At 41.0% G+C, this 14,491-nt stretch overlaps 2 protein-coding genes across 6 annotated transcripts in view; one reads left to right on the top strand and one right to left on the bottom strand.

Annotated features, from left to right (window-relative positions):
• The window catches only part of IFTAP (intraflagellar transport associated protein), a 39,771-nt gene extending 29,015 nt beyond the window's left edge, over positions 1-10,756 (bottom strand). The window contains exons 1-3 of one of the 5 annotated variants that reach the window (XM_015631947.2): positions 10,592-10,681; positions 6,388-6,470; positions 1,851-1,946 (exon numbers count right to left, since the gene is read on the bottom strand). The gene's annotated coding sequence lies outside the window, so the exon portion shown is untranslated. Of the gene's footprint in view, positions 1-1,850; positions 1,947-6,387; positions 6,471-10,591 lie in introns of all 5 variants that reach the window. The other 4 variants (XM_015631944.3, XM_015631948.3, XM_015631946.3 and 1 more) reach the window with 4 other exon arrangements.
• An 18-nt stretch (positions 10,757-10,774) lies between these two features.
• Positions 10,775-13,327, top strand: RAG2 (recombination activating 2). The gene is made up of 2 exons (XM_015631942.3): positions 10,775-10,885; positions 11,005-13,327. Exon 2 carries the CDS (start codon positions 11,012-11,014, stop codon positions 12,617-12,619), a length of 1,608 nt encoding a protein of 535 aa, XP_015487428.1. The 5' UTR covers positions 10,775-10,885; positions 11,005-11,011; the 3' UTR covers positions 12,620-13,327.
• The last annotated feature ends 1,164 nt before the right edge of the window (positions 13,328-14,491 follow it).

The following is a 14,491-nucleotide window of genomic DNA, read 5'->3' as shown; positions in this document are numbered from 1 at the left end:
TGTGTTTGTGTGTGTATGTGTGCTGAGGCAGCACACAGGACAGGGAGAGCATGCTGGAGCTGGACAGCCATGCAGGAATGTGAGAAAGGAACAAATGCTGGGAGCTGAAGGAAGCTCCACTCTGCAGTCACACAGCAACAGCTTTGCAGCCTGCCTCCATCACTTAACCAGACTCTATGGGCAGTAGCAGTCCTGACCAGCCCTCGGTGAATCCTGCTGAAATTAACCTTGCCCCTAACTCATAAAATCTGTGTAAGCACATGTTAACACCTGCATGATGCTACACACTTGCCCATATCACTTATTTTTTATACACATAGGTCTATACTGATAGAATCAGTTTGCACACATAAGCCTGATTGAGATGCAAGAACGCATTATTCAGTAAGTGCTTGATTTGCATGTGTTTCTCTGTTTCCTCTTGATTTTCCACAACACTGGATCTTCAAATGAAAGCTTAACTCTTCAGCAAAACTTCAGCAATACTAAGGGAAAGGCTGCCAACCTGATACTGAAGTTAAATAAGATTTTAAAAATAATTGTTTGGATACCAGGAGGAAAATAAAGCATGACTTCTAACATAAAACTCTAATTTTGTTGCATTGCCTGCTTCCAAGGAAGACTAATGTTCTGAAGATATCAAAATACCTGCACACCCACATGACCTAAAGTTTAAGTTTTCAAATGTTTCACAAAAATCCAACCATTATTAATCTTTCTGTGGATTGACCAAGCAGAATATAACTCACTAAACTCTCAGAGTTGTTTATGCATATTACAGGGCTTTGAGAGGTAAGCAGTGCCTTCTATTCCTCATTATGGTGAAGTTATTAAAATTATGACTTGAAATACTGCTGTGATTTGTAAGGCTACTGTAAAATTATATCTATATATATATATATGTATATATATATACACATACACAATCAAGACGAAGTTAATAACTTTTTGTTTTTCTTTGGAGTTTGGTGTCTAGGATCTCCAACTCCCTTACAAACACTAACAAAATAAACTCAAAAACATTCCCAAAAGGAAGAATAAATATTATTCCAAATAACAGATTGAAAAAATGAGCCACCAAGAATTTAAATTATTTAAAAACATGTTAGTGGAGGGCTGACAGCAAATCTTAGATTAATTTTCTCTAAAACTCTCGAGAAAACTAGAAAATTAATATGCAATTTGGGGGCACAGTCATACCCTTAACCAGCTGCATGACAGCTTTCTCTGTGAAAGCCATGCTCTACAGCCACCAGATCACCAGCCTGAGATTCAGCACTCACACCCTGTGGTACCAAAATCATATATCTCAATTCTTACTCTGCTGTGCAGCTTCTACTTCCTACAGAATTTGGGAAATTTCACTTCATATATTCCCTTGTACAGTTGTTATTGAGGTCTACAGAATCATCTCCTCATGGAGAGGAAAAACCAGCTAGGTCTTAATGAAAGCCTAGGTTCTGTCAGAAAAACAGCCACTCTCTCAGACAACAGAGAGGAGAGACTGGCAGCCAGAACTATCTGTTCCCCGTTTTCAATCATTTTCAAGAAATACCCAGTGCTGTAGCATGGCCCTAAATAAAAGCAAATGTAGAGGCTGGTATGTAGGGAATATCTACTATCCCTGAAACCGAACATGTGGCTAGGATGGATGGTACAAGAAAGGTGTTCAAAAATTTATCTCAAGCCATCAAGGCTTTGGTAGCTTTCATTTTTATTCCACTTTGTTTTCTGCTGCTTCCCACCAACCTTATTCCAGAGTCTTTCTTAAATGATCACCTCACTGTGTCAGTCACAGAAAAGTTTCATGAGGTGAACAGCTGAAACCAGGCTGACCAGAAGACTCTCACCTTTGCTAAGGAGCTAACCAGTAGATTCTACATAAGGAAAAGGCTTCAGCAATCACCCAATTCACAGCCTCAAGGCAAAGACTTCTTTAAACTATTCTGAAAAAATGAAAAAATACACAATAATGGATTGGAATCCTCCACAATTTATAAAGTTGATACAATGACAGTTCTAGGAGTGAAATTACTGAATTGTTCTGTTAAAGAATAGATACTACTACTAAAATCAAAAACTTATCTTCTTTTTTCCCCAAAGGAATCAAACTAACTTGGAAGTGTCAAGGAAAGTAAAACAAGGGTATCCTTTCCTTGTGATGGCTTTGGATACTTCTGGAGTCAAATATCATAACTGATACATTGAAGCAGCATCTGTGCTTTCTTCTTTTTGCATTTCACTCCTGCTCATCCATCCAAATAACTTTAATGAGGTTTCTTGAGGCAATCATTCATTAAGCTTTGCTGATCATCATCAGATTGTGCAAAATCAATTTTATTTCTCAAAATGCATTCTTCTTCTGAGCAGTTAAAATAACTCAGAAATCTCTGCATTGAATCAGAGAGGCAGGTCAAGTAAGTATTAGCATGATTTCAATTATACAGTGATTAATTCTATTAAACAACACAAAATGTGGTGGAATATAAATTTCCTGGTTTATGTTGCATTTTTAAGTATTTTATGTTTCTTTAAAATACGACATAGGCAATGAAAGAAAAATCAAGATTCTTAATTTTTTTAAAGAAATTGCAGGAAGCTAATTGTCTCTACAAACTCAATAAAATCTTATGTAATATAATATTTCAGGGGAAAAAAAAAACTTCACTAGCATTTCTGGCATAAGTTCAAGTTAGGCTTTCACACTATGGATTTGCTCTTAATTTTAAATTAATTTTAAAACAAGGCTGATTAAAAAACAGTGTTTTTTATAGTTCACCCATAGGTTCATGAAAAATATCCACTAGGTACACCTGGTACCAAGATTTTATAATCCATGCCTGCAAAAATGTTCAGACTGAACATAAATACACTATTTTTAAATTGTATACTCTGTTACCACTGGACAATGTCCCATATTTTTTTCCCTTTAGAGCTATCACAGTAACTACACCTTTAACAATATTGTTACAGCAATGAAGAATGAGATAGCAGCTTTGCAAAAAGAATGAGACTTTAGCAGACAAGTGCACTCAGAATCAGTTTAAGTCTATCTAGATTCTGGCAGCTCCCAAAAAGGCCACCAACACCTCACTTCCTCTTCACCTCCTGGTTTACCACTCCAGTTCCGCTCTCAGGCAGGCAAAATAAGCTACCAACACAAAAAATTGAGAGTAAACAGATGTCCTAGTTTAGGGACAACAGAGCAAATGCATATATTCTGTTTTAAAGATATATTTTCAAATCTGCCTTTCAGCTGTACGATCATGATTGTCTGTACAAGGGGACAGTGGGAACGTGCAGTGTGAGCAAGGGAAGGATGCAGGATTGTCCTTTTGGTGGCCTGTCATAGTGGCTTATGCAACCACAAAAGCACAGCCTCATCAGAAACACCCTCACCAATGGCCCAGAAAGAGGTGCCTCCTCCACACTGCAAAAGCAGATGTCAGCAGGGCACTCCTACACCCACCGTGCTGAGCTGGAGCCTGCAGTGCACACCATCAGCCCCCACGGTGCAAAGAGGCAGGCAAAGCTGGAAGTCAAGCCTGTCCTTAACAAATTGCTTGTTAGCTATGGACTGTGGTTTCTAAATATCCCAGGATGTGGCTTTAAAAGTAGGCCAGGTGAAGGCGTGTTTCTGGGAATTCCTGCTCAAGAAAGACATAAAACATTTTGAGTTAAGCAATTACACATTTTTCTGAAGGCAGAAAACTGCCTCCTTCTTGTCTAGACATCTGCAAATCTGCAGTTGCAGAAGCCCTCCCTCCTCCTACTGTCCTGCCCTACTTTTCTCCCTCCTCCTCCTCCTCCTCCTCCCTGCTACCACCACCTGTGGGGAAGTAGAGCTCCAGCAGCAAACACAAAGCTACCAAGTTCTGGCCACAAGCAGGTGCAGGTCAGCCCAGCTGGAGATAAAAACTAGAAGTTACAGAGGACAAAAATTTCAGATGAGGTTCCTTCCAGCATCTCACAATTCAATGTGATCTATGACAGCTAATCCTGTTAAAATCAACTGGATGTTTGCCATTGCCTTCAGCAGGAGGCCTTAAGGGCACACACTTAATGCATCAGCAATTCGTGTGGACGGGAGCTGCATCTGCTTGCCTGAGTGCATTACTGAGCCTGAGAGCTGACCTTTAGATGGACAAAAACATGTGCCTCTCATACCCAGCTCCTACGAGCTTTTAAAGGATATATCCAAGGGCTTTAATTGCAAGCCAGCATATTGATCCTGCTGGATTTCAGTGCTATTATGCCAGTCCTATACCTGAGCAGAATTTTTTTTTAATGAACTTCCAATGGCTTCAAGAGTACTGCTCCCTTTAAAGACAGCCTGGAGGCCCGTGGGAAGGGCAACATTTTGTCCAAACTGAGGCAGCCACAGCCCCCTGGAATGTGATTGTCCAGGATCTGACAGTCAAAGCACAGCTGGATTCAATCGGAAATATTAGATAAGCCATCCAAATAAAGCCCTCTCTCTCACAAGTTAAATACTGTTTACTGTCAGTTTTAGATGAGACAGAAAATTGAAGATTGTAGGATGCTAGACTCCCTGTGCCCTTTTCTACAGGTTTCAGCCTGTGGGTCCTGGCTAAGTATCCAGCATATTTGCATGCCGGCTGGCAAAACCTACATAAATGAGTAAGGCAGCCTTCCCTTTCCCTGCTGAGCTGGAGTGCATTACTGCAACCCACAGGAAGCCAGCCACATTTCAGCTCAGAGATGACTGTGTTTTACTGGCAGAAAATATGCTGAGAAGCCTGGAAATATCTCAACGCAATTTGGAATGATTTGGAATGGAGAAGATGCAAACAACATCTTTTTTTAAGAAATTAATTGTAGAAGATGAAAATCAAGTGAAATAAAGCATTTCCATAACAGTGAAGAATCTGCTAAAAACATACTACTTCTGTCAATGTTATTAAAATAGAAATTGTGAAGGAAAAGTCTATTTATTCCTTTTCACATGGGTTCTCTGCCAGTTAAATTCAGGATGAAAATCCAAGATCTTCTTGCTATGACCTGGATAGTTTTGAACATGATTTCCCTACCATGTAGCTACATTATTCTGAAGCTATTTTCTGTAGATTCTCCAAAGCATTTTGTCACTGACAGTTAGAAACCAGCTTGGACAGACCATGTCCTCATCCAAAAATGACATGCTGTTGCCAAAAACCTTTGATTTCTCCATCTTCTCAACCACAGTAATTGGAAAAAGAATTTCTAAAGATAAGGCATGTCAACTGGTAGAAAGAATCTAAAAATAATGTAAAATATTAAAGTGACACAATTGGGGGACTGGATTTTTCACGTGAATATTTGTTTTGGGCTTTTTTGCCAGTAGATCTTTGACCACAGACCCAAACAAAGGTCGGGATACATCAAACACTTAGATAAGAAGCTGTCAGGTATTATCTAGGTACTACTGAAAATATAAATAAATGTGATCTGAATGCCCTTAAATTCGGGGGAAGTTCTTCAGCATTCAACTCTGCACTAGTTTCCTTTTATCTTTGTTTCAGTAGAAAAGGCCCATCTGGATGCTACAGGGCACAGTGCCTTAGCACTGCTGTATTTCAGATGAAAAACATCACCACATCCTATCTGCATTACAGTTATTCAATGTCTCAAGACAATTTTCGCAAACATTTGGTCTGTTTGCTTTGCTGTACTAATCAAATTCCATTTCAAGTTCCTTCTATTCCTATTCTCACAGCAGTTTCAAATGGGAGTTGAGATATTTCTAAAATACTGTGCAGCAGATGTTGTAACTCAGGAGTGGGTGAAGTAGGGCCAGGAAAACAAAAGCAGGGAGCTATGAAGAGTAAATTGTTTTCCAGGTTTTTCTGTTTATTTGTTGTGCTGTGTTATGCAAGTGGCTTATCCTCTGTGCCCCAGCACTGCTAGCTGTTGAAAGGATATGTTCCCAGTGGACTTCCCAGCGTCTCATTATTTGTTGTTGGAGAAAAGCACTGTGAAACTGATGAAAAATGCCACAGAAGGGTGCAAAGTTTTATTAGTCTTTCAAGGTCTGATCAGAAGGCCACTGAAGGAGAAGAAAAGACATTTCTAATTACTTCAGTGGACTTTGAGTTGGACTTTTTAGTCAGCCCTCACTCAGTGAACTCCATGCATTTCTCATTTCCTTTGCTCTTTTTCAATGTCATTGCCCGCTTGCAGCAGAGCATTCCTGGGTAAAGTAGTATGCCAATCAGCAAGAGTTGTTTTCTTTTACTACCTATTTAAATTATTTTTTAACTCGAAATTTGTTTTAAATTACATTTTAGAATAGCACTGAAAAATTCTGAAGACAATCACAAGGTTGATAGGTTTAACAGCGTAAAAAAATTCAACCGTAAAGAGGCATATGCTGCAAATATTTACAACCTGAGGAGGCACCTGCTGTCACTCTGAGCTTGTTCCACAGCAAAGAGTTAAACTGGAGGCTGGTGGGTTTCTTGTTGTGCCATCTGAAGACAAGAGAGGAAAGGAAAAAAAACCAGTCACAGCCAGTTAGCCACAGTAGATGGAGTTCTCAGGAGCACATCTGCAAATTAAGCAGACACATTCCCCTCCATCAGGCTGTCTTTCCATGCCACGAGCCCCCTGTGCTGTCACAGAAGATTCCTCACGTTGCTCACATTTGAATCCCAATTACACAGAAAGATTACGGAGGACGCAAAAAACTGCTATCAGCCAGGTACGTCTAAATTACTGTTTTGCCCAAAGCAAACTTGGTTGATACACTTAGCAAATGTTTTGAGAAATACTATATGAAAAATTTTCTTCCTTAAGCTTCTTTACAGAGGACTTCAAACTTCTCTGTGTGTCTACACATGATTTTGATTGTGGAGAATTTGGAAAGAGCACTTGCTTTTCAGGGGTATGCTTTTCCATTTTGGAAATGAAAAACTAGATCTGTCAGAGAAAAAAAAAACAACACAATACTGCAAAATCAATTTAATTCTGTAACAGATATCTGTGCTCATGCCAAAATAACTGCAAACTAATTAATGGTCACAAATGGGTGTTTGCCAGCTAACACTCCATGTTATCTTGCGTTTCATTCTCTCAGTGTCCAATCAGTACATCTTAAATATCTTATTTTTGTATAAATGAAAAAAGGTTCCTTGTGTTTGCTGCAGTTCATAAGATCAACTCATTTGTCATTCATTATTTTGCAGCATTCAAATTACTACAGATGAAATTATTACAAATAATACTTTCAATGTTGAAAAATATGAGCTGACACACTAAACAGCATCACTGATTAGTCATTGTTCTCCTGATTAGAATGTTTTTGTTGCCTAACTGGGTAACAGGCAAAGCACACAGGTGCTTTGCTTAGCACCATTTCTGAATAGGGTCAAAGAGGGCAATAAGTAATAAACACAGTTTGGGAGTGACTCAGTGCCTAAACACTGTCATCTAGTGACATTTCATAAGCCCTAGATTTACTAGGATCTAGGACAGAAAACAGTGGGAGACTTGCTTCCATAGGAGAAGGGAGAAGACAAGGAAGACTATCCAAAGGTACATGAAATGTCAGTTGCTGTTTAGGTCACTCAGTGCTACCTACCCCTTGTCTCTAAAAGCTGCCCATCCTGTACTTCTCTGTGAACACCTAATATGGTTTCTGAAATGGTATACCACCCAAAATTGTAACTATGTAACAATGCAACTATTTCAATAGTAAGCACATTTTAAATTACATTAGCTAGTGCTTTTAAAAAACATCTTCTCTCTTAATTTGATCCTTCTATAAATATATCTCCTAATGATCTATCTATCTAAATTTTAATTCCTTATAATCTGTTTTCGCCAATAAACCCTGAAAAACCTGCTCAAAATACTGTTTCATTTTAAAATAAACACGGGGAGAATACTAGTTTTCTTCTTTCTGTTACCTTAGCTTCTACCTCAGGTCTCTACTGCTTCCCAAATAGGAGGCTTATAAAAGTAATGCTGAGATTCTCATTTATTTGTATAATCCTTACAGCTTAACCTTTCCTAAAAACACCAAATATGATGAAGCATGACTCAAGTCATCATAACTGGTAATTGTTTATGTAACTCTCGCCTTCTCTTCTTATGCAACTTTACTCCTTGTAATGTCTCTTCCCCAGTTGTGCCTTGCCACAACAAAGACATTTTTGTCTGTTTCCCTCTGCACTAGCTGTAATGTTAATCCAACCCCAGTTTTAAGCATAAAGCCACAAAAAAAGCACTTTAAACTCTTTGCTTACAAGGGTAGATCTTTTGGGTTCCCCGAAGCTGTTCAGGGCTAGATGAGCCATGGCCCAAAGGAATCAGTGGTATTGGAAGGTTAGATTTGGAGGTCAGCACAGCCAAAGAGCAACCACGCTACATTGACACACTGTAATTAGCATGAAAATACACGGAAAGGCAAAGCAATTCCAGACAGTGCCTAAGGAGCTACTTCTGTCCAAAAATCTCAGATAAATATTCGCTTCATTACATACTAAACTGTTTGCTTATGTAAAGTTCAAGAAATATTACAAGATGACAAGGAAGTGTGTTTAAGTGTTCTTACCCAGTATGTTCTATGTGTCTAGCAATCAAATAATTTTCACTGATCTTTTCCCCACTCTGTATCTGCAGACTCTTCAGATAGTAAACTCTTCAGAACTGAGTACTGCTCAATATTTGGGAAATAGTTTGTGACAGTGTGGACACTAATAACTACCCTATTTGGAGATTCTTCAAGTATATGTAAAAATATAAGATGCATACCAACATGTCAGTTAAATTGTTTGCTACTTTTAATACTCCCGTTAGACTTCAAATATTAACCAGCAGTCAAATGTAGAACTGGAGTGGTACAAGATAAAGAACTCTAATTTTCTAATATAGAACAGAAATTTTCTTACAGTATCTTCATTATAAAAGACATTTTCTTTTTCTAAAGATCGTATAAAACCAAAGAAGCTAAGTAACCAGACATAATGAAAGAAGAGCCAAACGACATCTAGTCAAGTAAACTTTAGTGCAAGCTCCTCTGATGATGCCATTTTTGAATCCTTGTAAGAAACAAGCAGCAGATTCCTGTTTAGCATATCACCTGAAGGTAAATAACTTCATAAGTCTTTCTCCATGCATAATAAGGACAAAACCTGCTGTGTATACCGACACGCTCAGGAAAGGGTTCACTAATTTAATTAACTTTTAACTGAACTTCACCCACAGTGCAGTACTTCTAAAAAGAAATCTAAATGTAGAAAAAACTATCACCTTCAGGGCAGAGGCATTAGGCTACACAGTGAATGGAACTCAACCATGATCTCTGGATGATTCCACAACATGAGACAGCTATTCCATGGAGTTTTTCAAACAGATTGAGTATTGCTTATGCCTACCCTGTCTGTGTGCTCCGACCTGAAAACATCTCACCTTTGAAAAGCATTCCATGGCAGATCCCTATTTTAGCACAGCACTTCCCATACCAGTTTGCAGGGAGGCAGTGCAGCAATATGGTACAACATGGCAATTGACATAGTCAGTGTAATCAGTCCCCATGTTCTTACAGCAACTCTTCGTCTTCAAGATGTTGTTCAGATCCCCCCAGGTTTTGATGTCAAGTAACTAGAAGACACCAATCCTTCTTTAAAAAAGAAACCCCATGTGTCTTGTTTTTGTTGCCACAGCAAAATGAAAAGCAGCAACAAGGAAAATATGAATCCTAAAGATTTCAACAAGAAAAAAAATTATTTACATTTTAAAATGTAGGACTTAATGGGTTTTTTTCCTAATATTTAGTTCACATCTTTCAGTTCTGGGGATTTGGCAAAGTCTGGGATGGAACACTCGGACATTTACTGAAGGGCACAAGTCTGCTGTCACCAAAGGACACTGCCAATGAATCACCCAGTTATTTCCCTCCCTGGTGTCTGTGCTCTCCAAAGCTCTTTCACAGTCAATATCCAGGCTCATTACATAAACTCCTTTCGGTCCTCAAATAAACAGGTTTACAAGACTAAAAGATACCCCTTGAAACTCCTGAAAGCATGAGCAAAGCGCAGAGATGAAAGACAAAGGATTCGAGCACCCTGAAGCCCCTGAAGCGGCAGCGGGACTCGCAAGCCCGAGATGCCGACTGGGCTGTTCAGCACCAGCCTGAGATCCAGCCCGGCACCCGCGACCCCTGCCGCTCCCGGCAGCCCCGCACGGCTGCAAGGACAGCGAGCACCTCCTGCCTCTAAATGCAGTCAACAAATACTGACGTTCTCCTTGTAAACAAAACGTGCAAGCTGAAGTTTCCGTGCACGCCCGGCCCCATCTCACTGACTGCGGGGCCCTGGGGCAGGTTCCCGGCCGGGAGCGAGATGGGCGGCAGGAGCGAGCCCGAGCCCCGCCGGACGAGGCTCCCGGACTCGGGGCCCCAGGCCTGCGGCAGCCGGGAGGCTCCAGCCCGGCATCCGCGGCCGCCTCGGGGCGACAAACGGGCAGGAAATCCCGGCTTGTGGCATCTCCGGAGCTGCTCCCTCCGCCCCGGGAGCGCCGGGGCCGAGCCCCGCCGCCAGCAGACCGGCCCCGGCCCCGGCCCCGGCCCCGGCCCCGCGGCCGCACTCACCGCAGCCAGCTCTCCGACTGCCCACGGCGGGGACAAGCCAAACGGCGGCCGGGCCGGGCCGGGCGGACCGGACACCCAGCGAGGACTACCGGCCCCAGCAGCCCCCGGGCCCGCGGTCCCGTGCGAGCGGCCGCTCCCGCCCCGGGAGGCCGCCCCAGCGCGGGCCTAAGGCCGCACCGTGGGCGGGCTGCGTGTGCCGACGGCCCGTGGTGTGCACAAAATCCCCGAAAACCGAGGAAATGGTGCACACCTCGTGCTTGGTTCATGTCTCGAGACGCAGAAAGGCGTGTCTGTGTGGGTTTCAGAGTGAACTGCAGCACAACTTCCATAGGATTTATTCAAGTTCTGTTAAATATTTGTGATAGGATCTAATTCATGTTTGATCTCTGTGTTTTTTTATTTTATTTTCCCAGCTACGGTATGGCCCAGTCAACAGACAGAATGTTGCTGCAGATGGTATCCACCGTCAATAACTCATCCTTGCTTCAGCCAGGCTTCTCTCTCCTGAATTTTGATGGGCATGTTTTCTTTTTTGGTCAGAAAGGATGGCCAAAGAGATCCTGCCCCACTGGTGTTTTCCTCCTCAATATAAAGCAGAATGAGCTCAAAATGAAACCTGCCTTCTTCTCTAAAGACTCGTGTTACCTTCCCCCTCTCCGCTACCCTGCACTTTGCACACTCAGAAGCGATGCAAGGGCTGATGAGTACCAGTATATCATCCACGGTGGTAAAACACCTAACAATGACCTTTCTGATAAGATTTACTTTATGAGTCTGGTAAGCAAAGCTAGCAAGAAAATGACGTTCCAATGCATTGAGAAAGAGCTGGGTGGAGATGTCCCTGAAGCTAGATACGGGCATACAATTAATGTAGTTCATAGCCGGGGAAAAAGCATGAGTGTTCTGTTTGGAGGGAGGTCGTATACTCCTCTTGAACAAAGAACCACTGAAAAATGGAACAGCGTAGTCGACTGTTTGCCGTCTGTGTTTCTTATTGATTTTGAGTTTGGATGCTGTACATCATACATACTTCCAGAGCTTCAAGATGGACTTTCTTTCCATGTTTCAATTGCCAGAGATGACACTATCTACATCTTGGGAGGCCACTCACTTCAAAATAACACCAGGTCCCCTAACTTGTACAAGCTAAAAATTGATCTGCCGCTGGGCAGCCCAGCTGTGACCTGCACCATCCTGCCAGGGGGGATATCAGTGTCAAGTGCTATAGTGACCCAGATCAGTGACAATGAATTTGTCCTTGTCGGTGGCTACCACTCAGACAACCAGAAACGACTGGCATGTAACACCATAGTTCTGGAAGACAGTAAGATAGAGATTGTTGAAAGTGTGAGCCCAGAGTGGACACCAGATATTAAACACTGCAGAATGTGGTTTGGCTGTGATATGGGTAAGGGGTCTGTTTTGCTGGGCATTCCAGGGGCCAACAAACAGATAATGCCAGATGCAAACTACTTCTACATTTTGAGATGCAAAGGCGCAGAAGAGGACAAGGAAGAAGAATTGATAACACAAATTTGCAGTCAGACATCAAGTGAAGACCCTGGAGATTCTGCTCCATTTGAAGATTCAGAGGAGTTTTGTTTTAGTGCTGAAGCCAACAGCTTTGATGCTGACGATGCTGATACTTACAATGAAGATGATGAAGAAGATGAATCAGAAACAGGCTACTGGATCACCTGCTGTGCCAGTTGCAATATTGACATTAACACCTGGGTCCCTTTCTATTCGACAGAACTCAACAAGCCCGCAATGATCCTGTGTTCCAGTGGGGCTGGCCACTGGGTCCACGCGCAATGTATGGATCTCTCAGAGACCAGGCTTCTACATCTCTCAGAAGCAAATATCAAGTACTTCTGCAACAAGCACATTGACCTTAATAAAGGGCTAAAAACTCCCCAAAAGGTGATGTGCCTGAAAAAGTCTCCCATGAAACCGTCGCGCAAAAAGAAAACCATGAAGTTATCAACATCAATGAAAAAGTCCTTTCTTCGGAGACTGTTTGAATAGATTTACACTGCTGATTTGTATTCACCTGGGAGAAAATGAAATCACAGGCAAATGCAACAATGGTTGAAGCAAAGTGGCTTATTGGAGCTTGAAGAGATCTTATCTCAGTTATCTCAATGTTTTTGTTAAATTTCAAAGCACATTAATTTTTTCTGTCTCTTTATATGTATTTTTGTAGTACCCAGACATGGACCCCATCCTAGAGGGCACCATGCAAACACACAGCCAGAAGCCAGATACTGGTAAACTGTGTGCTGAATTTTATGCTATAACTTACTTCCCAGTAAGTCTAATGGAACTGCTGGTAGGATAAGACATTATCCCATGTAGTCAGTGGTGTTTCCATCTGTCCATAAAGAACATTTTAATTTTTTTATCTTAGTCAGTAGTTCTAGAAATATTTGACCTAATTTATGGCTGCATTACTCCAGTTTTATGTTGGTGTAATGAAATAAAATGAGACTAATTACTCTGATTTTAAACAAAAGTAGTGTTTTAAGTCCCTTGTGTCAGAAATAATGAAATATTCAGATAGTGAGGGTCAGTTTTCTTCAGGGACTTCCATTATGGAAAGCTTACATATGGAGCATTTAATTCTGGATAATTAATTTTTTATTTTGAGAGTTACGGAATGATTATATGTCAGTTTTGGCTACAGTTGTGGAATATCATCTCACAATAAAAATTAAATTGCTTTTTTAAAACTACTGTGATCATCAACTGCTTTGTGTTTGTATTTTTAAAAATTTAGTAAGGTAATAAAGTTTATAATAAAAATTACTGTGTTCTTTTCATGTATTCATGGGTAAATCAAATACTGTAAATCCTAAAGTTTACAAAAGGACAGCATGTATGTTTGGGAGGTGCATATGAGGCCTGATAAGGGGTCTAGCTTCACAGCCACCCCATGCTGTGAGCTCCCATTGACTTCAGAAGAAATTCCTTCTGATGAACAGGACTTTTATCATTTACTCCAGGTCCTCCACTACCCATTTCTTTCTCTGCTTTCCCAGGGTGACTGTGTAGACTGTGAAAGCTTAGAAGTGCAAACTGTAGCTCAGAGTGATTCATTGAACCAGTGGAGCATTGTGAGGGTAGAAACAAATGCGGTTGGCTGCTCAAAACATGAGGAGAAGATTGGATTCAGATTGAAAAGGACATTGTCAAGGTTGAATAGCCCAAGAGTTTACTAAGATTTTTGTGGATTCTTTTATTGGCTATTTGTGAAGCCTCATCATTCTTGACTTTATTTTTTATTCTTGTTACTGCTCCAAACATCTTTTCAGAAAATCAATACCAGCAGCTCAACATTTGTGAGCCAACAATAATAGCTCAGTATTCACAGTCCAACTCTCATGCTGGATCCCTGAATAAAAAAGAAAAACAAGAGCAGCTGTCAGCTATTTGATCACTATGTGCAGACCCTGAGCAGCCACTCCTTTACAAAGCAGTGTGTGGAGCACAGTATTCCTGTCAACACAGACATGTCTGCGTAGTACTCCCCTTAAAACCTTACCACCCCAAGTCGGCAGCAAAGTAAAGGGCAACCATTCAAAGTTTCCATTTACAAACTTTTCATGTGCTGAGGGAGCTTAAAGTTTGGGTTGAGCTTCTAAAGGGGAAGTATATCACCCTGATTGCCCTCTCTACAGCCTGATATGAATATAAATTCATAGATTTCAATGCCAGCTTCCCATTTCCTTTGTCATGTTACTTTATGTAAGCTCAGAGTATATAGTGCTATATGTTTTTCCAAGGAGTAAGTTAATATCATGTTCAATGTTCATGTAAAGTCCCTTCAAACTGATGAAATTCAATAGTCAATGTCCCGTTCTGTAGGTTAGTCATAGGTCTTAGAGAGCTGAATTGTGT

The sequence above is a fragment of the Parus major genome, chromosome 5, assembly GCF_001522545.3.
Source record: "Parus major isolate Abel chromosome 5, Parus_major1.1, whole genome shotgun sequence".
NCBI classification, from domain to species: domain Eukaryota; kingdom Metazoa; phylum Chordata; class Aves; order Passeriformes; family Paridae; genus Parus; species Parus major.
Note: the sequence above shows the minus strand (reverse complement) of the source record. Positions and strands in the feature narration are given on the sequence as shown.

Bases quoted from the DNA above. Each gene is read 5' to 3' on its own strand.
- RAG2 (XM_015631942.3), top strand. From the start codon at position 11,012: ATGGCCCAGTCAACAGACAGAATGTTGCTGCAGATGGTATCCACCGTC.